The 24971-nt window shown below is 43.3% G+C and overlaps 1 protein-coding gene across 1 annotated transcript in view; it reads left to right on the top strand.

Moving 5' to 3' along the window:
- The window catches only part of TRPM2 (transient receptor potential cation channel subfamily M member 2), a 38482-nt gene that overhangs the window by 10143 nt on the left and 3368 nt on the right, over window positions 1-24971 (top strand). The window contains exons 6-29 of the mRNA XM_079976164.1: window positions 285-465; window positions 1603-1766; window positions 2872-3052; window positions 5612-5673; window positions 6372-6572; window positions 6674-6776; window positions 8141-8262; window positions 10924-11274; window positions 12509-12646; window positions 13228-13357; window positions 14258-14403; window positions 15564-15676; window positions 15832-16045; window positions 16826-16944; window positions 17926-18058; window positions 18219-18390; window positions 19816-19999; window positions 20418-20599; window positions 21088-21220; window positions 21617-21704; window positions 22210-22297; window positions 23549-23700; window positions 24578-24654; window positions 24842-24943. Coding sequence (XP_079832290.1) covers window positions 285-465; window positions 1603-1766; window positions 2872-3052; window positions 5612-5673; window positions 6372-6572; window positions 6674-6776; window positions 8141-8262; window positions 10924-11274; window positions 12509-12646; window positions 13228-13357; window positions 14258-14403; window positions 15564-15676; window positions 15832-16045; window positions 16826-16944; window positions 17926-18058; window positions 18219-18390; window positions 19816-19999; window positions 20418-20599; window positions 21088-21220; window positions 21617-21704; window positions 22210-22297; window positions 23549-23700; window positions 24578-24654; window positions 24842-24943 — 3536 coding nt within the window. The remainder of the gene's footprint in view (window positions 1-284; window positions 466-1602; window positions 1767-2871; window positions 3053-5611; window positions 5674-6371; window positions 6573-6673; window positions 6777-8140; window positions 8263-10923; window positions 11275-12508; window positions 12647-13227; window positions 13358-14257; window positions 14404-15563; window positions 15677-15831; window positions 16046-16825; window positions 16945-17925; window positions 18059-18218; window positions 18391-19815; window positions 20000-20417; window positions 20600-21087; window positions 21221-21616; window positions 21705-22209; window positions 22298-23548; window positions 23701-24577; window positions 24655-24841; window positions 24944-24971) is intronic.

The following is a 24971-nucleotide window of genomic DNA, read 5'->3' as shown; positions in this document are numbered from 1 at the left end:
AGTTGTCTCTGAGTGAAAAAGAACCTTTGTAGCTTGAAATAGATTTCTGCCCCCCCAAAAATCACAGAAGATATTCTCTACATTGTCTTTGTGACTTCCTATTCCACTCAGACACAAAGCTTTGGGAATATGTTGCTGATTCACAAGACTCCTTGGATGCTTGAATTAAATGGGAGGGCCTGTGGAGAGCCTGGAACTCTTACGATATTGGCCATAGTTGCTAGAATCAGAGAATAGCTTCCTCATACCATCTGTGCTTTATTTGCTTTATTCTCCTGTTGCAGTTTGTGCGTGTCTCCTCTAATACCCCCCCAAGTGTAATTTACCAGCTGATGACGCAGCACTGGGGACTTGATATACCCAACCTCTTAATATCTGTGACAGGAGGAGCTAAAAACTTCAACATGAAGCTGAGACTGAAAAACATATTCCGGAGAGGGCTTGTTAAAGTAGCACAGACAACAGGTAAGGCAGAATCCTGCTCCAAAGCCACCAATAAAGGACATATTCCTGTATTGTTTCTCTGTTTCTTTATGTAATATTGTTACCTGCTCCCTCACTTCTCCAGATGGTAAGAGGGTTACAAGGAAGCAGCACGTACTCAGGTTTCGTTTCAAATGGAAAGAAATCACTGGAAGCTTACTGGTGTTTTGTAATATTTGCATTTATTCACAAATATACAAGTTGCACTTCGGTGGAGATACAGCATCAAGTACTCCAACTGACACCCCCACCCCCACCAAAGTTCACCGCATCCACATCAAGTCTTGCAGCACCTTTAGAGGTCCAGAAGTCCAAAATCTGTCCTTTTTGTCTGATTCTATCTGCCTCAAGCTGCTTTGTGTAGGGATGTGTACTATGGACATATCATTCAGATTTTTGCTAGCCACTGATAAAGTTTGCCATTAAGAGCCAATAGCTAGGATTGTCATATTTCAAAAAGTGAAAATCTAGACACAAAAGTTGTTGAGCTGTTTTTTGTAAATAAATAAATTGAAGTTTTTAGGAAAATCACCAAAAAATCCCAACGCTTCTGCCACACAGCCAGGATTTTCCAGACTTTTCAGCTGCTTTCTAAAAATTCCACCTGGACACCACACCATTTCCGACGGACAAATGCCAGATGTATGGCAGCCCTAAGCTAATCTCCATTTTTTAAAATGGGGGTTTTGCTGTGCAAAATGTATCTTAACCAGTGTGACCATTTTAGCAGCCTCTTCTAACAACTATAGAAACCTAAACATGGAGGGGACACAAAGAGACCACCCAGCCCAATCCCTAATCTGATAACAATATTTTGACCTCTTCTTTCAATCATTAAGAATCAGATGGACCCCTGAGGTGGTTTTCAATCATTAAGAAGTAATAAAACCTAAAATAAAATTCCCAACAAAAGTAGATCAGAAAGCTAAAATGAGAGCCAGTAAAAAGACTTCATAAGCAGTGGGGAACAAACACTCAACTCCACCAGACTAAATGGCTGGCAGGGTTGTTATTATTATTATTATTAAAAAAATAAATGAAGTATTGCTCCCTAATCCTGAACAAAGATTCAGAAATGAAGTAGCTGGCCTTAATCCAGTCATGTTTTTTGTTTCCCAGGTGCCTGGATCATCACTGGTGGTTCTCATGCTGGCGTGATGAAGCAAGTTGGAGAAGCAGTACGGGACTTCAGCATGAGCAGCAACTATAAAGGAGAGATTATCACCATTGGCATTGCAACATGGGGGACAGTACACAACCGGAGTAGCCTCATCTGCCCTATGGTGAGCCATTTTCAGGATGTGCTACTAGAAGAACAGGATGCTTACAGCTAAATCCCATACATGTCATATTTAATGTCATTTTTGCTGTTCTATCCTGGTGGAAATATGGCTATTTTTCATATACATACGTGCTTACTGTTCCTAAAATAGCGTGCAGGTAAATCCATATAATTTCTTCCCCCCCCCCCCCACAGTATACTTAATCCAATTTGCATTTAAGCTTCTGCTAAAGAAAGAAAAGAAAGAAAGCAGGTGAAATTAACAGGTGTATAGGATCACCTATAGGGGACGCGGGTGGCGCTGTGGGTAAAACCTCAGTGCCTAGGGCTTGCCAATCGCATGGTCGGCGGTTCGAATCCCCGCGGCGGGGTGAGCTCCCGTCTTTCGGTCCCAGCTCCTGCCCACCTAGCAGTTTGAAGGCACCCCTAAGTGCTAGTAGATAAATAGGTACCACTTTAAAGCGGGAAGGTAAACGGCGTTTCTGTGTGCTGCGCTGGTGCTGGCTCACCAGAGCAGCTTCGTCACGCTGGCCACGTGACCCGGAAGTGTCTGCGGACAGTGCTGGCCCCCAGCCTCTTAAGTGAGATGGGCGCACAACCCTAGAGTCGGACACGACTGGCCTGTATGGATCACATGTGCACTGCAAAAAGAAGTTTTTGTTTTTTGTTTTGTTAAGACTCTGATGACAGATGAAGAAGGATGAGCAATGGCCAAAAAGATAAGTTATAAATGCGAACCAATCATATACAAGTACAATTCATTATAATGGTACTGCATTATAAATATAGACCAATCATATACAAGTACCATTTCTTGGGGAGTGGAAAGTTTTGTGTTCTAACGCCCTGCAGATCCCACTGCTACCTCACCAAATTCTTAAGAAAAGTAAGCACCACTTGTAACATTTGTTTTGGTACTAGAAAAAGACCTCAACATGCCCACTTTCAAAAAAACATGCCACATTTTCCAAAATAAGGCATTCCTCTACAGGAAGATTGTAGTGAAGCATGTTATGCAAACCCAAGCAAGAGTTAGAGCCCCAATAATTAAGTCCTTTATTGGTTTCTGACCACTTTTTCTCCCCCCAACCCCTGGATGTTTACAGGGTAGCTTCCCAGCTGAATATGTGCTAGATGAGGAGACTCAAGGGAACCTTTCTTGCCTGGACAGTAATCACTCACACTTCATCCTAGTGGATGATGGGACACATGGGAAATATGGTGTGGAGATCCCCTTGAGGACCAGACTTGAGAAGTTCATTTCGGAGCAAACGAAGGTGAAAGAAGGTAATTGTGATGCAATATACAGGGTATCTCATTACTGATAAAAGTCTGATGTGCAATCTGAGTCCTTCCTTCCTCTAAGGCTTGTTTAGCTTGGAATTCATTTATGTCAGCCAGGCCAATGATGAAGAACTTGTTTCAGATTCTGTTGGACTCCAGCTCCCATCAGCTCCATTCAGCATGGCCAATAGCCAGGTTGGTTGGTGTTAAATTGATTACCCACCCTTCATCATAGGTCCCTGGGTGGGTTTCAGTTATTTAAAATTCAGAATTAAAAACAGTTGAAACATATTACATTTACAGGAATAGGTTCAATAAATGTTTTAAGCCCATCAACACCTGGAGGACCAAAGGTTCCCTCTTTGTAGGGTTCTGCATTAGGCCTTGATGATGTCAGATGGAGAGTGGAGAGACCATGAAATATCGGGACATTGAAATATCAGGACATTATTTGCTAAGGTAAAGTGCCAAAAGACTTGAATCCTGGGATCAACATCCATATAATAGGGGCACTGTTGTTAGAGATGGGAGGGAAGAACAGTTGTTTCTTTAGATTTGGATGTTGCTTCCAGTGGTATGCAATTTCTTCCATTTGGTACTGCAGTCTTGAATATACTAGTTCAGTGTTTTTGATGCCAAGATATTGTCAAGTGATATTGCTCAGCACATGCTTTGCGTTCTAAAGGTCCCATGTTCAATCCTTGACATCTCCAGATAAAAGTGGAAATGATTGTTTTCTGAAGAAAGTCTGAGTGCTGTTGTTGGTCAGTGTACAGTTGTGAGCTTGATGGTCTGACTTTGTCTAAGGCAGTTCCTATGTTCCTAGTTGTGACAGCATAAATGGCTAGTCTTGTGACATGGTGGAATGCAGGGCAAGTGAAGGGAGGGGCACAGAATGATGGGAAAGGACAAGTGGGAAAAAGAAGTTGGTGACAGTTGGACCTGAAGAAAAGAAGTTATGGAGAGACCTAAGGAAGGTGGAAGAAAATGAATAGTCACCAGAAATTGAGGAGTTATAACGACCTGGTCTAAAACATACATGTGTTATTGAGATATATCAATTCTAAGGGATTCTCAGGTCTCAATAATCAACGAGAAAATGACCTCCATGAAGAACTTGAGTAAAACAATGGGATTCCCTGTGGCAATGTATTCCTCTCAGGTCTACCTCAGCTGATATCCATGAAAACCCAAATGGAATTCCTACTCAGGTGGTTTTATATCAAAGTCTGATTAGCTAAAGAAACAGGATGAGACAATGGCTTTGCACTGGAGAAGCTGCTGGCATAAGGGTACATACTGGCAGTTGTGATAAACTGCCCTCCAGGGAGCAAGTTGTTAAGTGAGCCAAATTATGTATCTATTTTTGTGAGCATAAATTCAAATCTTGTATTTATTTATATTATTAAAATTTATATACTGCCCGATTTTAGGGAAAAAACCCTCCAAAGAATGACTTTATGCTTGTTGCAGAAATGGAAAAATGCTAAGGGTTTGCCTTGGAAGGGTAGTAGGCAAAGTTGTGGTTTGCGGCAGCCATGTTATGGGGTGAATCCCAACCAGAATCTGACTTTACAGTTTGACATGGTTTTATTTTCTATATGAGCAATAAAATGAGCTGCAAAGTATAAGAGGAGGTGGAGGTTTTCATAACAAACAAAAAAACTACAAAGATGTTTTTGCACACGTTTTCTGCTGTTGCTGTATCCTGTTATTACTTTTTATATGATTGTATATTTGCCTTTTATCACTCCTATTGTATGTTGCTCTGATACTTTCCCCTAAAAATCATTTACCGTATTTTTTGCCCTATAGGACGCACCGTCCCATAAGGCGCACCTAGTTTTTTTTTGGGGGGGGGGAAATAAAGGGGAAAAAATTATTTTCCCCCCAGGCGCAGGGCTGGGGCAGGGGAGGCCCGCCCGAGCTTCCCCCGACCCCAGGCCCCAAACAGGCAGCTCTCTGCAAGCTGTGGGAGCCCAGCGCTGGCTCCCGCTGCTTGCTGAGAGGTCCGCGAAGCCTGGACGCGCTGATCTCAGCGCGCGCAGGCTTCAGCACGCAGGCAACTCTCCGCAAGCAGCGGGAGCGCTCCCGCTGCTTGCGGAGAGGTCCGCGAAGCCTGGAGAGCGAGAGGGGTCGGTGTGCACCGACCCCTCTCGCTCTCCAGGCTTCACCGAAAGCCTGCATTCGCCCCATAGGACGCACACACATTTCCCCTTCATTTTTGGAGGGGAAAAAGTGCGTCCTATAGGGCGAAAAATACGGTAAACGAAATAAGCAAATGGACTGACTGCAAGCAACAAACAACTGATACCATAGTGAGTAAGTAACCAATTGTGGCTTAACGCTGGCTTATTTGTGTGATGGTGGTTGCGTTTGTTCATCATCATTAGAAATGTTAATTATGTAGCTGCTATTAATTGATTGCTCTTAATGTTATTTGAGATAAATATTGTTCATTTTAACTGGATTCAAAGGTAACTGCCAATGGGCATCAGCAAGAAGGGAAAGAACGACTAGCTTTCGGCACATGGGACTGACTGAGCCTTTATTTCCTTACAGGAGTTGCCATTAAAATACCAATCGTTTGTGTAGTACTCGAGGGTGGCCCTGGGACTCTTGATGTAAGTACTCTACAGGCATCAGGGCAACTAATTATGGGAAAAGAAGCAGAGTGTAGGAGAATTCAGTAATTGTTAACACCTGGATATTTCTCTCTCAGAGTACAGTGTGCCTCAATCACATGGTTACCACTTTTGTGGTGTCTGTGTGACATTGCAGAAACACATCTAGTTGTAACTACAGAGCAGGGACTGGCTGTGTGGGCACAGAGAGTTCTGACTTGTACATTTCAAGCCCTTTTAACTCACACATAGCAAAGAGATTCTGCATAGCAGAAGATATGAGAGTATGCCTTAGCCGTAAACAATGAGAATCACTCTAAAACTGTTGAAACCTGCTCAACATGCTGATCAGCAGAATGAAGTGGCAGAGCAAGGTGGAATTCTGAACTACATCACTTAAGACAGCAGATGGGAGAATCGTGTTTTTAAACTTTCCTTCACATAAGAAGTTCTCTATACTACTACTTAATCCCAGATATGCTCCATAGATTACTACAGCATACAAGGAGCATATATATTCCGAAATATGATCTCCCATCTGTGCCATGTGAATATGATACAGTTCAGAATTCCAAAATGTCATTCTACAAGCTCAATCAATTCATAAATTGATTCTGAACTTAGTGGCAATATCAAAGTGATGTCCATAAGACAGCACCAGCTCAAATGCAGTCATGCTCCTGTATTCTGTTCTACAGACCATCTACAATGCAATTACCAATGGCACCCCCTGTGTGATTGTGGAAGGCTCAGGACGGGTGGCTGATGTCATTGCTCAAGTGGCTAATCTGCCCATCTCCCAAATAAGCATCTCCCTCATTCAGAAAAAACTGAGCATATTCTTCAAAGAGAGCTATGAGCAGTTTACTGAGAATAAGATTGTGGAATGGACCAAAAAGGTAAGGCAAATGGACTCTGTGCAGCTTTTACTGGGTTTTGTTGGTGAAGTTGCAATCATGAGCTAGGACCTTCAGTCCTACCTTTTCTTTGACATTTGCAGATCCAGGATATTGTGCGCAACAGGCAGCTCTTGACCATCTTCAGGGAAGGCAAAGATGGACAACAGGATGTCGATGTAGCCATTCTTCAAGCAATGCTCAAAGGTGAGAAGTGCAGTGGGTGTTGCAGATGAGCTACAGAGATCAGTAAGTGAAACTGTTTCTTTTAGGACATCCCCTTGTGTTGGAATGTGGTATTGCTTCAGAATGCAGCACAAGACCGTACTGAACTGTAGAAACTTTTGTGTGTCATAATTTAGACTTCACTTACCTTGAGGGATTTGTTTCCATCGAACTGGAGGCACAGCAAGGACACCTGATCACCATATGCAGTGAGCAAAATACTGTTGGGAGAGAGAGGCTTGGAAGAGAGATTCCTATACTCCAGTAGCAGAGTTAAGCACAGTGGTGATTGCTCAAAGAACTTTAAAATTTGGTTAGGTTTGCATCCACCTCATCCACCTTTAAAGAATGTTCCCCATTAAAATACTTAAGCTAGAAAAAAATCACAGACACTTAGCTTTGCAAATAAGTGAATTTTTTTACTTAAGAAATTCCCAGAAGTTACAGCAAACAAATCTCCATCTCCTGGCAGTAAAACAAAGATGAAAAGGTTCCAAACAACTTTAAAAAGAAAAGTACTTTGTTTCCTTACAAAAGGAATCATGCAATCTTTGGGTTTGCAAAGATGCAGATTTTAAAATCTCACTTTTAAAGAGATTCAGTTCACTTACAGTATCAGCTGAGTGGGGAGCCAAAGCTACATGGCTCCTCCTTTGCTTGTTCTAGGAAGCATTAAGGGGGGGAAAGGGGGGGGGCAGAGGCTGCTGACAGCCTGCTAAGCCACAGTCACAGGCAACCTGAGCTCAGGTTAACCCTTTCACTCATGGAAGTGTGAGTCAGTAATTGTACAGTACAACAAATGCTACCTGGTATCATAACCCAAAACTGTGACATTGCATGAAGTGGGATGTTGAGCAATACCTAGGAGATACAAAGTCATTTGACACAAACACGTTTTATTTGATGGGTTGAGTTTGTTTGTTAACCTTACAGCTCATAGGAGGTAACAGCAATTAAAAACCCCCCAGATCAAATACTTAATAAAACATGCAAGCCACATAATGGAAATATTAAAATGACTCCATACTTGCTTTGCTCCAGCCATTAAATGTCAACATAAACAAGAAAGTCTCTTTGGAAAATGCTCAGAGTAACCAAGCTTTAGGCAGTAATGTTGGGTATGTTACATGTGCTTAAATCCACAGGATATTTAAAGAAGCAGTTGGGGGCCAAATGGGTATGCTAGTGATACCTTTATGTTGCAAGGTACCTAAGCCTCCCAGTATGTTTCTCTTGCCATTCATTCCCCTTCAAGTTCTGGATGTGCATGAGTAAGAGACAGCCAATAAAGGTCAGCCCTTTGCAACCTAGTTTCAGCCATGTTTTTGTTTATTCCTCTATTGCAGCCTCTCGATACAGAGATCACTTAGGTCATGAAAACTGGGACCACCAGCTGAAGCTTGCAGTGGCATGGAACAGGGTGGATATTGCCCGGAGTGAGATTTTCACCGATGATCATGAGTGGAAGGTAGGAAAGCTTTTGGTGACACACACTGGCAATGAGTATATCTGCTTTCTGCCTGCATAATTAGAGCAGGGTCTAAAAGCACTAGGCTTGGCTTGACTGCAAGCATGTTTCTTGGGAAGGCATGGGGTGTCTTGAGTGTGAAACCAGATGTTATAAGAGCTGGCTTGCACAGCTGCCAATCTGTGTCTCTTTGCTCTTCCTTCCCCCTAATATGTGCTGCAATACACTGTGTAACACCCATGACATGTTATCATGAGGTGTGTCTCCCCACCTTCACACAATTGGCAGGCAGGGATGAGGAGACACAATGCAATGATGTTGTGCTGTGTTGTAGACACATTATGAGGAAGAGAGGGTCAAGAGTAATGGAATAGCAGCTCTTTCAGTTCTTTACAGTCATTTTGTAAGTAGCTTTGCATTGCCATGGCAAAAAAGTGACTAATATTTGCAAACATGCCATAAAAACATATAAAATAGTTTTTAAAACAGTATGGAAACAACTAAAGCTAGGTTTAAAAACAATACAGAATGAACACTTAAAGCAGAGAGCTTCTCATCTAGATGCATTGTTAATACAAAAATGTATTCAGTTATCTCTGCAAAGTTGTGGGTGCCTGTTGTATCTCAACAGTAATTCCTGGCTCGCCTTTGTATATTTCACTCAGTTGCATTGTAAGCTGCCCAGAGAACTCTTTGTAAGGGAATAATAGATCAGTGCACCAGTATGCATAGTCTTATGTAACACATTCCTTGTTTGCTATTGTTCATACGGAGGACAGAATAGCCATAATGCTTGTCTGGCAATGGCAGGCATACTTGGGATGATCAAAGAACAGTTTATTCAGAGAACTCGTGGTGTCAGAAGGTGCAAAATAACTCTTACATTGCCAGAGGTTTTTAAGTTTGGATGTGAACTCTTTAAAACTCAAGATAGATAGATAATACTTTATTTGGCTATAAGCCCACAAGGTAAAACAAATCAACAAATAAAATAGCATTTTACAATCTAAAACATCAACTAAAATATTTCAACGCATAATCTCCTTCACATTATTTACAATCTCTAGATGTACTGTATTATGGCCTTGAAGATAAAGATGGTGCATAGAGTTTACTAGATTTTTAATAGTCATGCAGCATTCCATGAAGTCTTTTATATGAAAGAACTGAAATCAGGAATCTGGCAACCTGTAATGTTCTATAAGAGTCAATGTCCTGGAGTAGATAAGCTAGATGTAATTCAGGTGGTTTAGCAACAATTTCCAGAATGATTGAACTCAGAAACTCAACTTTTACAGCTTGCTACTTTGAGAAATCTTTAAGACACCCACTTTTATCAGAAGTGTAAACTGTCTTAAGGGATTGCGTCATGTTTCTTAGAGGTGTCCACAAAAAGCAGGGGAAAAGCCATTTTTTATTGTCTGTGCAGAAAACACTCTTCCTGATCAATTGGCACCAGAAGACAATAGCAGAGTAGGGTGGAATTATCCCATGGGCTCCAAGTGACATTTCATCAAATAGCGAATACTTTCACGTTTTTAGGGTTTTTACAAATAGGTAAACCAAGTTATTTAAACCCTGTTGTTGCTGCACTGGCAGTGTGGTTGAGTGGCTGCCCTGTTGCTGTGACATGCTAAAGAGCTGGGTTCTGCCCTCGTTGAAAAATCTTTTTAAAAAGGTAAAGGACCCCTGACAGTTAAGTCCAGTCGTGAACGACTCTGCGGTTGCAGTGCTCATCTCACTTTACTGGCTGAGGGAGCCAACGTTTGTCCACAGACAGTTTTTCCAGGTCATGTGGCTAGTATGACTAAGCCGCTTCTGGTGAAACCAGAGCAGTGCACGGAAACGCTGTTTACCTTCCCGCTGGAGGGGTACCTATTTATCTACTTGTACTTTGACGTGCTTTTGAACTGCTAGGTTGGCAGGAGCAGGGACCGAGCAATGGGAGCTCACCCTGTTGTGGGGATTCGAACCCTGACCTTCCAATCGGCAAGCCCAAGGCTCAGTGGTTTACACCACAGCACCACCCGCATCCCTTGAAAAATCACATGTTAATAATACATGTGTCATACATATTTTGTGTCAGAGCCAACATGGCAACTTCCATCTACTTCTTGGAATGGGAGGCAGTGGTAACCATGAGGGGGTGGCGTGTGTTGCTGACTGTCCCCGTGGGCATGGCTCACCCACTATTGTCCTGTTGTCCCTTAGGGTAGCATGCTGTGGAAAGACTCTTACTATTGGCTTTTCATGCATCCATCACTCCATGCTAGAGAGGAAGCAGCTGTGCCCCATCAAGCATCAGTGAGACCTGCTTGCTTCAATTTGCCTGCTGCTTTCTGTGCTTTGCTGAGGTGTAAATGTGGACTAAACAGGAGATAGAACACTTGAACATATGCTGGCCAGCTTCTATCTCTTAGCTTTCTACTGCCTGCTTCATCTGCTTCAGGGACTTTGCTATAGCTATCAGCTGCTGCCTTTCTAGAGACTGCTGCAACTCCTGTATGCTTCCTCATTACCTTTGAGCTGTGTGTGTGTCCATGTCCTTGTCTGTCTGTCTGTCTGTCTCTCTCTCCGCACCCCCCCCCCCATCATGGGGAGGACAACCTGCATTACCCTTGGTTGATGTTGTCTCTTTCTGGTTGTCTTCTTGGCCAACAGCCCTCTGATCTGCACCCAATGATGGCTGCTGCCCTCATAGCCAACAAGCCAGATTTTGTCAAACTGTTTCTTGAGCAAGGTGTGCGCCTGAAGGAGTTTGTTACCTGGGACACCCTGATCTACCTCTATGAAAACATGGCAAACTCCAGCGTCTTCCACACAAAGCTACAGAAGGTGTTAATGGAAGAGAAGGAGCGCTCAGCTTTCTCCAAAGTGCCAAGAGTCCAAATGCACCATGTGTCCCAGGTGCTGAGGGAGCTGTTGGGAGATTTCACTCAGCAGCTGTACCCTAAGCCGAAGAACACTGAGAGACATCGGCTCTCTATCGCCGTGCCCCATATCAAGCTCAATGTAATGTATCTCCGCATCTTACCAATCCCTTATAACCTTTCATGGCACCCCTTTTAGTACAGAATGTACAGGGCAGTCCATACATCCCCTCACCACTTCTAATAGTGGTCCCTGCACCAATGCCAGGAGAACATCCCCTTTGGTAAGCTAGTTATACGTATACATTTTAATATTATACTGTGTCCTGCAGTCAGTTTGCTGTAGCAGCAGAAGCTGAATGAAGAATTGATACTGGAGAATTCTTTTCCTAGCATCCAGGACATTCATGCAGTGATTCCCCCTATTTCCAATGTTCAAGTTGCAAGTGCCATCAGTTATGTAACCAAAACAGCACTGCCCAATTGCAATAGAGAGGTATCAGCAGGTTTGAAAAAACCTTCCAGTTTGCAGAAGTAAAAAAACACAACTGTAAGGAGGGAAACCCTGTCAACCTACTGCCACAGAATGCTGACTCAATGTTTGGGGGTATGGAGACAAAAATGGGAGTAGAATAGTGCAGCTGGAATCCTGCACATCACACTGAAACATTTTGTTGCCGTTTCCACTTACTATGTCTAGTGCCCTTTCTCCACTCACTGGGGCAAATCTTTGATTTTGAATTCCTTTCAATATGATTGTGGATCTCTGTATCCCAGCCTCTCTCATCTTAAATTTAGTTCCAAGATTTTGTTCCATAACTTCAAACCAGGAAAAGGCCTGATGTGCTATATCTTCCTAGACTCAATGAAATGGCCTTAGAATTACTTAAGCAAGCTGAAGGAGAAAAAGAGACTGTACCAGGGTTAGATGCCTCCTTCCTTGTGTCCTCTGTTGGTGGCAGAAGCTGAATGGTGAGTCTATGGCTGTGTACACACTAGACCTTTGAAGCACATTTCCCCCCCCTCAAACAATGCTGGGCACTGTAGTTTGTTACAGGTTGCTGGGAATTGTAAATCTGAGGAGCAAGCTACAATGCCCAAAATTCTTTGAGGGAAAGAATGGGCTTTGAATGAGCTTTAATGTTATGTGTACACAGCCTCCATGAGGGAAATTAATTTGAGGCTGAAGACACCCGAGCCAGTATTGACGTTTGTGTGAAGAAGGCATCACTGACCATGGTGTGTATGCTTGATAGTAAGACAGAAAATGAACATGAAAATTAAGAACAATAGTCCTTTCACTCACACCACCACTTAGCAATTGTTATCTGATTCCAGCTTTATAATCATGTTCTCCCCCCACCCCTCTTTTAAAGGTACAAGGGGTTAGTCTCCGATCCCTGTACAAGCGTTCTGCTGGCCGAGTCACGTTCACAATGGATCCCATTAGGGACTTGCTCATTTGGGCAATTGTCCAAAACCGCAAGGAACTGGCTGACATCATCTGGACCCAGGTAAACTTTTCCTTTTTTCTCCAGGTAGTACCGTACCCAGCTCAAGAAAACCTGGTAAGATGTCTTCATAGTTGTCTTCCTTACAGTTCTGAGCCTTCACAACCTTCACCGCCTCTGCTAGCAGCAGCCCCCTTGCATGAGACATGGGGTTCCTTTGGCACTCCTTTAACATGAAGAGGCCTTGGGCCTAGTTCTCACTTAGGTGGTAAATTTGAATCTGGGTTGCACCAGTTGAGGCTGCACACGGCAAAATGCTCTTCCATTAAAAAAAATGAAAGATATTCTCCACATAGAAGATTATCCTGGATTTCTAATGTACAGGGATTTTTTATTTTTTTGCAAAGATGCTGTTACTTCTGTGAGTATCTGCTTGGAGTTTGAAGCAGTCCAGGCCAATCACAGGTTTGCTAGTGAGAAGTCAGTGAGAAGCTGGGAATGACAAAGACGTCCACAGACTAGGAGTGGGAAGGGCTGAAAGAGCAGCAAGCTCACTTCCAAAAGAGAGGACTCCTGAAGGTTACACGGTCAATCTGGGACCTAGAAGTATCATGTTCTTGCTAACCTGAGTCCTTTTGCTTCAGAGCCAGGACTGCACTGCAGCAGCTTTGGCTTGCAGCAAGATACTGAAGGAGCTGTCCAAGGAGGAAGATGACACTGACAGCACAGAGGAAATGCTGAGCCTGGCAGAGGAGTATGAGTACCGAGCCATTGGTGAGTCTGGGCTGGTAGGCCTCTGATCAGGGCACGTTAAGTCCTCCAACTTACTGGATGCTTTCCTGTGATACCTACTCTGTCTCCCCTGCTCACACTACAGACCACCGTAGCGTTATCTCATGAAAGGCTAGATCCCTCAGTACAACTACACAGATCCTATAAATTCAGTTCATTCTGAAACATGGGCGTTTTGTATGTAAATGCTCTGTAAGCAATGATCCCAACAACATGTGAACACTGGGATCAAGAAGCTACACTACAACTATGCCTGTTCCCTAAGTCGCTTTTAGAGCCCCCCCCCCCCAACACATATCCTACTTCCTGAGCTCTTTGACTCTGGTCAGCCACACACCTAGTTGTAGTCTCTGTTTCTATGACTAGAAATGCAGTGTCATTATACTGGTACTATTGCTTATTATGTCCCTGCAATGCACATGATGCTCACCTGTGACCTGTGATAAGGCTGAGAGGCACAGGGCTTGTCCACACTTCCTCTCACCCCACCGCTTTTCCCTCAGGGAAACCCGTTTTTACTGCTGAATCAGAGCAAATGTCAGTTGGGGTTTTCTGTGGACTAACGTTTGCTTTCATTCAGTGGTAAAAGCAGAGATAGTGGCATGGCTGATGGAAAACCCCTCAGTCCTGTGCTTTCTAGGACCACAGTGGCTGGCCAAGGTCACCCAGAGAGCTTCATGCCTGAGTAGGGATTGCAAACCAGGCTCTTCAGTCCTGTGGCTTTCACAGTCTTGGCTGTTAAGTTTGTTACGTAGCAGCTCACTAATCCTCAGGCTAAGCTACCTCACAGGCTTGTTTGAGGTGGAAGTGCTTCTCGGATAACCTGTGGGAGAGAAATACAAAAGAAATAATAAGAATCTCTAATCCCGGTTACTCTTCTAGGTGTCTTCACTGAATGTTACCGGAAGGATGAAGAAAGAGCCCAAAAACTGTTGATTCGCATATCTGATGCTTGGGGGAAGACCACCTGCTTACAACTAGCCCTGGAGGCCAAAAATATGAAATTTGTGTCTTATGGGGGCATCCAGGTTGGAGTGCTTACTGACAAAACTTTGTTGCTTAAATAGTAATGTTAATCTGATTTACAGCTGTGCAATATGTAGCCCCAACAGAATGGATTAACTGAAATACTTAAAAGAGAGACCACTGTTGGGGAAACATCACCCAATTTCCACCCTTTAATTAAAGTAACCATCTCTGTTGCTACTACTGCCTGAGGAACTTCAGACCTCACTATGCATGGCCATTGCTGCTGATGCTCCATTGACAGAAAAGGTCACCCTTCTCTAAGTACAGTTCCATTTGGCTACTGGGAAACTTTGGCTGCCCCTTTAAGAATTCCTGTGTTGTAGTTCCTGCTTCTCCATTGAGGGTGAACACTCAGGGTTTGAACTGCAGAAATACTGCAGAAACTCTACAGCAAAGAGCAGGCCTTTTAGAACAAGTAATGGTGGAAAATTATAAAGCAATACTACCAGGACTACGTTCGTTCATATCTAAAAAAATAAGAGAAATATCATCTGGGTTTTCAGAAACAAATGAGTGAGTGAATGAACATAAGAACAGCCCCACTATATGAGACCAAAGGCCTACTAGTCCTGCATTCTGTTTTCAGAGTGGCTAACCAAATGCACCAGGAAGAATGGTGTTGACTGTAGAGGAGGGGGGGGGGAGAGAGCTATTGTGGAAACACCATTCATTCTAGGTTGCAGATGTGGAATCAGTGTGTGATATGGGAGCACAGCAGTTAAGTCTAGGCCTACAGTTACTGTGTGGTCTAAATTTTCCCGATAGGTGGGATTCCTTGTACTGCCAGTGATTCTGACTCAGCTAACAACACAGCTCATGCTTGTGTGCATCCTTCTGGGTCCTGAGATCCACACATGATGGCCACTTTCATTTTGCCAGAGCGAGTGACAAGCCCTATCACCCTCCTTTGTTACCTTTGCCAAGTTCAAACCACACAAATTTCTGGCATTCTTTTTACCACAGTCACAGTCATGCTATTTAGCATTTGTCCTCTATTCTTTGGCATAAGGCCCACAGACTTTCAGCAGAGAATGTTGCCTGCTGTCCTCCCTGCAAATTGATCCCCAAGTATGTCCCATCTTTCGCCTTCTGTTCTTGACCTTACCCAGGACATGGGAAACAGGCCTCAACCTTCATTGCACTGTGTTCCTCTTTCTAGGCTTTCTTAACCAAAGTTTGGTGGGGCAAGCTGAGTGTCGATAATGGGATATGTCGGGTCATCATGTGTATGCTGTTCTTCCCCCTTCTCTACACTGGCCTCATCACATTCAGGTACTTGTCAGGGCTTGACTGCACCACTCTCTGGCATGGAGATTCAGTTCTCACGTTTTTGTACTGCACGGTGGCAGCTATGACCAGTCCACTCTTAACAATTCTCTGGTATCTCCTCCAAAGATGTAAAACTATATCATTCTTTCTTTTCACAGAGAGAAGAGGCTGCAGCCTATGACTTGCCTGAACCGCTTCCGAGCCTTCTTTACAGCTCCTGTCGTCATCTTCCACCTCAATATCCTTTCCTACTTCACCTTCCTTTGGCTCTTTGCCTATGTGTTGATGATAGATTTCCAGCCAACTCCATCCTGGCGGGAGTATGTCATCTATTTCTGGCTCTTCTCCTTGGTGTGCGAGGAGACACGGCAGGTATTGGCTGTGCAAAGGCGGCTGTGACAATGCAGTTCAGAAACAGTGCTCTCAAGTGCCTGTTCCCATAGGCTATGTATGGGGAACTTTTTCCAGCCCAAAGGGTCACATACCCTCATAGGCAACCTTCTGGTGGCCACAAGACAGTGCTGAATAGTGAGTGAGGCCAGGGCATGACTGGGGACAAAAGTGGATAGAACAATAGATGCTACCTTTGTACACTTTGCCTATATTATATTTGACTATATTATAGTCTATATAGCCTATATTATATTTGACTATATTATAGTCTAGTATTGCAAAAGTCAGGGATTTCTACAGACAAACACACCACAACTCTCTTCATCCAGGATAGCAAGAGAAGCATCATCATCACAGTTCAAGAATACATTTCAGCTATGCAAAAGCACTCATGAAGAGTGCTAGGCAGAGACAGTGAGGGATGTAGCCTGGGGACGAGGCATGGCATGGAGAATCTCAGTGGCCAATTATAGAAACCTTGATGGCCATATTTGTTCTGTGGGCCTGAGATCCCTCCCTCCCTCCCTAGTCTTCTGGCCCTTTTGAGATTATTGTTTTATGTGTGAGAAATGAGAAAATGTTACTCAGCTTTTGGAATCAACCTCCAAGAAAACTACAGTGGGGAAGTTGCATTTGATATCCTGGTTTGTAAGTCCCAAATTTCTGGTTCATATGCAAAAGAGAAGGGAATAGTGCCTTGGCACAATGCTTTTTTGATCCAATAAACTATGGTTAGTAAAATCATTTCTCTTCCTTCAGCTTTTTTATGACCCAGATGGGTTTGGCTTAGTGAAAATGGCTTCCTTGTACCTCAACGATTTCTGGAATAAATTAGATGTGTGTGCCATCCTAATCTTTATAGCTGGGCTAAGCTGCAGGTGAGTTAATATGCAATGATTCCAGCTAGCTGGAAAGGGAAGAGAACAGGCATGTTTGGAAAATGAGTGGGGGTTTTTAAAATCTAAATGCTGATTTATGCTTAATTTTTTCATCAAACTGGATCACTTTGCCAACGTATAATTGGAGGAGGCTTGTGTCTATGTTGTATTTTTATCCCTCAGTTCAGTCCCCTTTAGATCAATGTATGAGGAAGCTTATAAGCTGCTCACTTGCTACCAGGCCCAATTCAACATGTTGATATTAGCATATAAAACCCTAAATGACTAAGGGCCCAAACTCTTGAAAGACAATCTCTCCCCTTACCTCTCAAATCAGGCCCTATGTTATTCAGGGAAGACTCTTCTTCTGATCATCCTGATGGCTTTATCCATCTTGCTATGATGCAGAATAGGGCCACCCTAGTGGCAGCGCCCTGGTTGTGGAAGATATGACAGTCATCCTCACTGATCATTTTTAGGAAGCAGCTCTGACATCTCAGAGGAATGGTCTAGAAAAATAAGTACATTTATGTATGCAAAGCTGCTGCCTGCTATGCCACAGTTCCCTTTAACTGGCTCTTTCATGAATTGGCAGGACTGGAATTGTTGAGCATTTGGCATCACTTGCTGCTCTTTTCCTGGTTGGAGATCTAATCTCACTCCTGAAACTCCCAACCCAGTTCCCTCTAAGCCTCTAAGCCTCTTCTATTTCTATGGGTATTTTACATCTTTTGGCTGCTGTGCTTGGTTTGCCTTAGGAAATAGTTGTAGCAGGAGCATATGCGCAATCCCCTTTGTTTATTTGAATGACAGATGTTTGCTGCAGCAGGTTGGACACTAGTGCAGAGATATATGGGTCCTTTGGTAATTAAGCCTCCTTGCTTCCTTGTGTCTGGGTATAGTGATATTTGGGAATGTCTTTCTGATATTTCCTCTTGCTATCTCAATAAGTGTGTTTTTGTTTCTTTCCCCTGTGCTAAGATGGATTCCAGCCACTTTATATCCTGGAAGGATCATTCTGTCACTGGCTTTTATTATTTTTTGCCTGCGTTTGATGCACATATTCACAGTCAGTAAAACTCTAGGTCCCAAGATCATCATAGTGAAGAGGATGGTAAGTTGTTTCTGCTGATAAGCACCATGGTGACTGCATAGTCTCTGGCATTCCTTTTATGATGAGGGTGCCAGAATCAAATATGCCCTGGGGCAACAATTGTTTCCATGTTAAAAAAGAGAAAAGAAATAAATTTCTGCTTTGTTTTGTGGGCTTACAGATGAAGGATGTCTTTTTCTTCCTCTTCCTCTTGGCTGTTTGGGTTGTGTCCTTTGGAGTCGCCAAGCAAGCCATCTTGATCCACAATGAGAAGCGTGTGGACTGGATCTTCCGAGGCGTTGTTTACCATTCTTATTTGACAATATTTGGACAGATCCCTTCCTATATCGATGGTACAAAATACAGAATCATTACATACTGTGGACTAGCAAGGGACAATTTGCTTGAATGCCTCACTTCACCACTAAGAGTACAGACAGCCCACCCCCACTTGCATGCGACCCAATATTTGCGTGGTGCTGGGAAATAGATTCAAACCAGGAAATGGCAGTAGACAGCTGGAGAGTCCCCTTGGCTCACAAGGGGACTCTCTTTGGAGCCTGAAGAGGACTTCAGTGAGGGCGTAGGAAGTCCCAAAGAGACCTGAGATGCAGCGAGGCTTTGTCTAGACTGCTCAGAGTCCCCACTTAACAGCTGAAACACAGGGTAGGGCAGCAGCAGCTGCTTTTCTGTGCAGCCTCCAGCCACCCTCGGAGCTTCAACTCTGGTTGAAGAGTTGTGTGGAGAGAGAGCAGAAGAGCAGGAAAAAACGAGTTTAGAGGCTTTTTGGAGGATGCTCCCACTTACACAATTTTTGCTTATGCATGTGGGGGCCTAGAATGTAACCCCCCATTTAAGTATGAGGATGCCTGTATACAGTAAGCTCATAACTTATATGTTTGGCAAAAAATAATCCCAAAAAATTGAAAGGGGGTGTGCATCTGGGAAAAAAGACTTTGGCAACCCCACCTGCAATCAAACCCAATGTGTTTTGACTATACAAAATTTGGCTTTAGGCATAATCCCAGGAACGTGTAAGTTGTGGGCTGACTGTATTCCAAATAGGCCCAGACCTGACCTCACATGGGGGCACTGTATAAAAAACAGTAAATATGAAGCAATGGTGCAAGCAATCGTTAACTAAGTAAGCATGTGATAATCAAGCTTTTTAGAATAATATGGCTACCTAATATGCTTTTGATTGAGACTGCTCTGGCATAAGCAACCATCATGCTGTTATCATGTGTTGCTGACCTTGTACGTCTGATAAAATTATCCCAATGGTGCCTCTTGTGTTATGTAAGTTCTGGTTTGATTAAGTATCATCTGAAGTATATGCACCAATATTTGCTTCTTAGTCCCAAGGCAGCTACATCACTGGGTTTCTCAGCCCTTGTTCTTAGGCAGCTGCTATAAATAGCACTTCAAGCAAATACAGGGTCCCCAGGAGACGAGCTCCTGTGACATGTCTCTGGCAGCAATTCACTGGCAGCACATCTTTAATAACATTTCTCAGAGGGAGGAAGAAAAGTGTGTGATTATGTGAATCTCCTCTCAGATTAGCTCCTGCTTTCATATCAGTCAGTAAAGGACTGAGTCATTCATTCCATACCTTCGAAAAACTTTGTTTTCTAAACTCTAAACAGAGCTTGACGTCTGTCATTCTGTGTTATAGATATGGCATTTCAGATTATTCTCAGCAGGCAAGAAAATAGGATGAGGACTTCCTGTTCCAGGAACAGCTCAGCACTTTTGAGGTTCATTGTGTTTTATGGCAGGAGTGAACTTCAACCCAGATCAGTGCAGCCCAAATGGTACTGACCCATACAAGCCCAAGTGCCCGGAAAACAATGAGACAAATCAACAGCCCATCTTCCCTGAGTGGCTGACAGTCATCTTGCTCTGCCTGTACCTGCTATTCACCAACATCCTTCTCCTCAATCTCCTCATTGCAATGTTCAAGTGAGTTCTACATTCAGCACCAACTTCTATCATTTCTTTCCCCTTAGTTCATTTCTAACAACAATGAGACTGACAGGCCTAGAAAACCTGTCATGGTCACTGCCCTTTGATCAACTAAGCTTCTTGTGATTTACATCAAGCCCAGGTTGCCAAATTGCAACATGCACAGAACCCAACTAGAGGTTGCATGGGCCAGTTCAGGACATCACTTGAGCAGCTAAGCAGAGGTGGTATTAATGGATAGTAGCAGGCAGTTCTGCAAGATGCCTCCACTATTCAGAATGGAGATGTGCTTCTGCAAAACTTTGCCCCTCCACCACTACTTATGGGATGTTTAGGAGAGGACCACCACACTCTAGATGTATTTAAATTACAACCACAGAGTGGCAGAGCTAACTCTTGTATTATTTTCTCCCAGCTACACATTCCAGCAGGTGCAGGAGCACACTGATCAAATCTGGAAGTTTCAGCGCCATGACCTGATTGAGGAGTACCATGGCAGGCCCCCTGCTCCACCACCCTTCATTCTTCTCAACCACCTTCAGCTCTTCATCAAGCGGGTCATTCTCCGGAAGCCAGCCACACGGCATAAGCAACTCAGTAAGAAGCTCTGCTGGGTAGGGCCTTGTAGAGTGGGTGTTGCAGGGTCAGCTTGACTGGAGTTATGATATGATGATACCCCCTCCATCACTGCTGACCATTTTTATGATGATCTGTGACATTCATCAATATTGGAAGGGAGGAGATTGAAGCATGTGCTATAACATGGGACACCAGAGCCATTGGTTCTCTTAGCGGACCCTGGAAAACAACAGCAATGTTGCTTGGCTGGCTGGTACCTCAGTCTCCTCTGTGCCTTTCTTCATGTAATTCCTACTCCTATGACATTATGGTATGCACAACATGTGAGGGTGACACAGAATGTTTAAAGGCAACAACGGGAATGTCTACATTAACAGCTTTAATCTTATTAGAGAAAGGAATATTGTTTTATACATTGGATTCAAGGGATGACCAATCTGCCTCTCCTCTTCCATAACTGGGAACTGTGTACATTACATTGCTTCTTCTGTTTGATTGATCTGCAGAAGAGAAGCTTGAGAAGAATGAAGAGGCAGCTCTCTTATCCTGGGAGATGTACATGAAGGAAAACTACCTGCAGCTTCAACAGTCTCAACAGAAGCAGAACACTGAACAGAAGATCAGTGACACTGCAGAAAGGTGAGGTATCCTTGCCATGCTAAGTAGTCACCAATGCCAGACCAACTGGGTATGCTGCTCATGGGTACAACTCAAAAGAACCTGGTGCAGCTAGCACTTCACTCATGCATACTGCTCTTAAGGCCTTGCAGCTGCCAGAAGTCCTCACCATTGCCCTACCCTATCCTACTGCAATTTGTTCATCATGACTTAGAATACCACTTAACTGTGGAAATTAGTGTCATAAGCCCAGACTCCATTTTAGAGGTGATCCCCATGGACAGTCATAGAAAAACATCCTTACTCATTCATTGGAGCTATAAATGATACACCTAAATGGCAAGTTTTGAGGACTCAGTGGCTGTCCATAGGATACTGCCTGCACCTCTCACTTAACACTGATTTTGTTCCCCCAAGAATGGATATGCTGGTAGAAATGCTGGACCTCGATCGGGTGAAAAGGACAGGCCTGGTGGAGCAGAAGTTGGCGTATCTGGAAGAGCAGGTGAGGGGTGACTTTTAAGGCTTCCCCACGTGGAGAATGCTGAAGGCTCATGAGGAGGATGGGGTGAACTGAAGCTTGTCAGTCAATGTCAGGAAACTGGAAAGGGTGGGAAGAAAATAAGATCAGGTGCCCTTTCTTGTGTCAGCCACATTACTTCACTGCATTACAGAGGTTTCCATACAGAGGAGTCTCTTAAGTGCCAGCTTCTTTCTGCCATTAACTAGCCAGAGGAAATGTGGCCAATTGTCTGCTCACCTACATGATTAACGTTATTTAAGTGGAGAGGATGTTCTCTAGGGAAGAAGGGAGATCCATGAATGATTCACCAGTAAGAACAATGTGTTTCCTGGACCAAAATTGGAGAAAATATCATTCCCAAGTTCCTTTTTGTGGACCTAGACTCACTCAACAGACTTATCTTCTCCCTCCCTACCCCCCTTTCTGGACAGAGGTGCTGGTTGATGAGTGCAGGCCTTAACAAGTTTGATGGCCTTCTTCTTTTTAGATGTTCCAGTTTTCAAAGGCACTGCGGTGGGTGGTTCACTCACTGTCAAGCAGTGGGTTTGGATCAGAAGAAGATGTCCCCACCATAGGTATGTCTGGCTACAAATATGAGTCTGAGGACTGTTTCCTCTCTCTCTCTCTCTATATATATATATATATGTATAAAATTTTGATTCTGATACTTGTGGTATATACCTACTTTGTACTCATCACTTACGACTGCTGGGATAGCTCAGTCAGTAGAGCATGAGACTCTTACTTTCAGGGTTGTGGTCTGGAGCCCCACATTGGGCAAAATATTCCCACATTGCAGCAGGTTGGACTTGATTAACCTTGTGGTCCCTTCCAACTCAACAGTTCTATGAGGGAACAGCATGAATTGTTTTCAGGTTTTCAAGACATATTTGTCCTTCCGCTTCCCCTGCATGTATTTTATAAGAGAAACATTGTGAATTATACATGCACACACAAATGCTATTGTTCATAACGGAAGTGAAATGTGTGTACTGTATTTTCTACTTGGTTTTTGGAACCTGAGTGCAAAATGTGTCACAAGAAGTGGACCTGAGATGGGCCAATTGCCCAACTTAGTTTGAGCTATACCGAGCAGTACTTTCCCTGGACATGGGAATTTTGATTACGGTATTTATCCATGTGTCAGTTCTAGTAAACTAGCGCTGTCATATTTCAAACAGTGAAGATCTGGACAGAAAAGTTGTTGAGCATTTTGGCAAAATAGCAAACAAAATTGCCATTTTTGAGCTATTTTTATGGGTAATCGGCAAAAACGGCACTGCCGGCATGGGCTGCCATATGTCCAGTATTCTGGATATGTCCAGTTAATTCCAGATGTATGGCAACCCTAAGTAAACAGACAAATCTGGGACTGAGGTCTACCACTGACAGCCATCCAGATCCAAGGTAGTGGTGATGCTCAATAGGATACCATACCATATTACCTAAATAATGCATCTGTTAGGTGTGGCCCTTAACTGCTGTAATTTCCTTGCTTTTTGGAGCTTGAGAAAACATGGAAAACACTTAACATAACATGCTGAAATGTAACTTTTTTTGCTAATTGAATTATACCTGTACAAGGAAAACTTGTTTCATTAGGAGGAAAGACTACACAAACAGAATTGTAGACAATGAGTGTGATAGAATTTGCCTTAGTCTAACCAGTTTTGAGTAAAAGAGTATATCAGAATACTGTCTTCCAGCAGTGGTTGGTTGGCTGGAAATAAAATAAATTCCAAAAATATAGAGACACAAAAGCATGGCATGGCAGGATCCACAGTTTGAATATGTGGAGTATGAAGAAGTCATCTTGTTTGACCTAGTTCCTAGCAGAGCCCCTGAGATGAAGGAATGCCATGAAGAGGATGTCCCAGAATCTTTTGACACCATGTATCATGTGAGCGCCAGGAACCTCATGTATCCCAGCTCCACTGCTGTCTGCTTTCCTGTACCAGATGAGAAGGTGCCTTGGGAGGTAGGAGCTTTATATCTTAGGGAGCAAGATATGGTTTCATATAAAAAAGAAGGAATGATGCCATAAGTCATTATATGTGACCACGGTTGTGCATGACTGAGAGCAGAGCTATATTACAATCTTAAGATGGTTTAATAGCCACTACCTCTCCCCAGTGAACCCTGCAAACTGTCCTTCGGTGAGGACAGGGGCATTAGAAATTTCTAGCAAGAATTTGCCATACTCTCACATTCTATAGTTCTGACACAGGAGAAGCTATGTCAATTAAACTGGCAAAAAATGTATATGGAGAGGTGATACAGATATTTGTAGTGTATATATGATGCCTATAGACTTCAATTAGAATGTGTGTGTGCATGCGCGCAACCCCCCCCCCCCCGAATTGGCTTTGGGTTCAACCTTCACTGAAAGTTGATGGTAGCAATATTGTCAGCTTCCCTTGGCACAATAAGAGGGGTCTGAAGAGAGCCCGTGTGCAGTTTTTGCCATGGGTGCATTGCTCATGCATGAGAAAACACTTACTTGTTTATTAAGATTGTATATGCTGCCCTAAGCTAACAAGCTTTCATGGTGGCTCACAAGATCATAACAAGATAAAAGTATGAATAACAATCATATCTAACATACAGTAACACAACAGAGCAGGAAAAAACAAGCAAAAACATGTGGCACATTAGCTCTGGGAGTATTGTCAGAGCTGCCAAACAAAGAAAAACACACTTCGGAATTTAGATACAAGGAAAGTCATAAATGAAGAACTCTTGAGTTCTTGCTTCTGGGTTCTTAATAATAGATCATGCTTGAAATGTGAATTAGGTGTGGCCCTTAACTGCTATAATTTCCTTGCTATGTCTAAAACATCCTTTCCCCCTGACAGGTAGAGTTTGAGATCTACAACCCTCCCTTCTACAGTGCAGAAAGGCAGGAGAATGCTTCACCTGACTTCCTGAAAGAGTATGTATGTCCTCAGAGAGTCAGAAACATACACACACTGTATCTGTACTGTTTTTGCTCTTTCTTCCTCTGTTTATGCCACCCATATTCTAGTGATTGTATTTCATTGTACTGGTAAACTACTTTGGGTTTGATTTTCATTGACTCGACATGTTGCGGAGATGAAAGCTTTGCCCCTGTCTTTCAGCTCTTTAGAGAATCTTTCAAGGATAAACTTCAACAGTATGGATGGAGATATCAACAGACAGAGCTTCCATGGCACCTATCTTATTGAGGACGGCCTGCCACTGTGAGTGAGTCTGGTAACAAGAGTGGGA

This window comes from Podarcis cretensis (genome assembly GCF_951804945.1).
Source record: "Podarcis cretensis genome assembly, chromosome: 5".
Lineage (NCBI taxonomy): Eukaryota > Metazoa > Chordata > Lepidosauria > Squamata > Lacertidae > Podarcis > Podarcis cretensis.
Note: the sequence above shows the minus strand (reverse complement) of the source record. Positions and strands in the feature narration are given on the sequence as shown.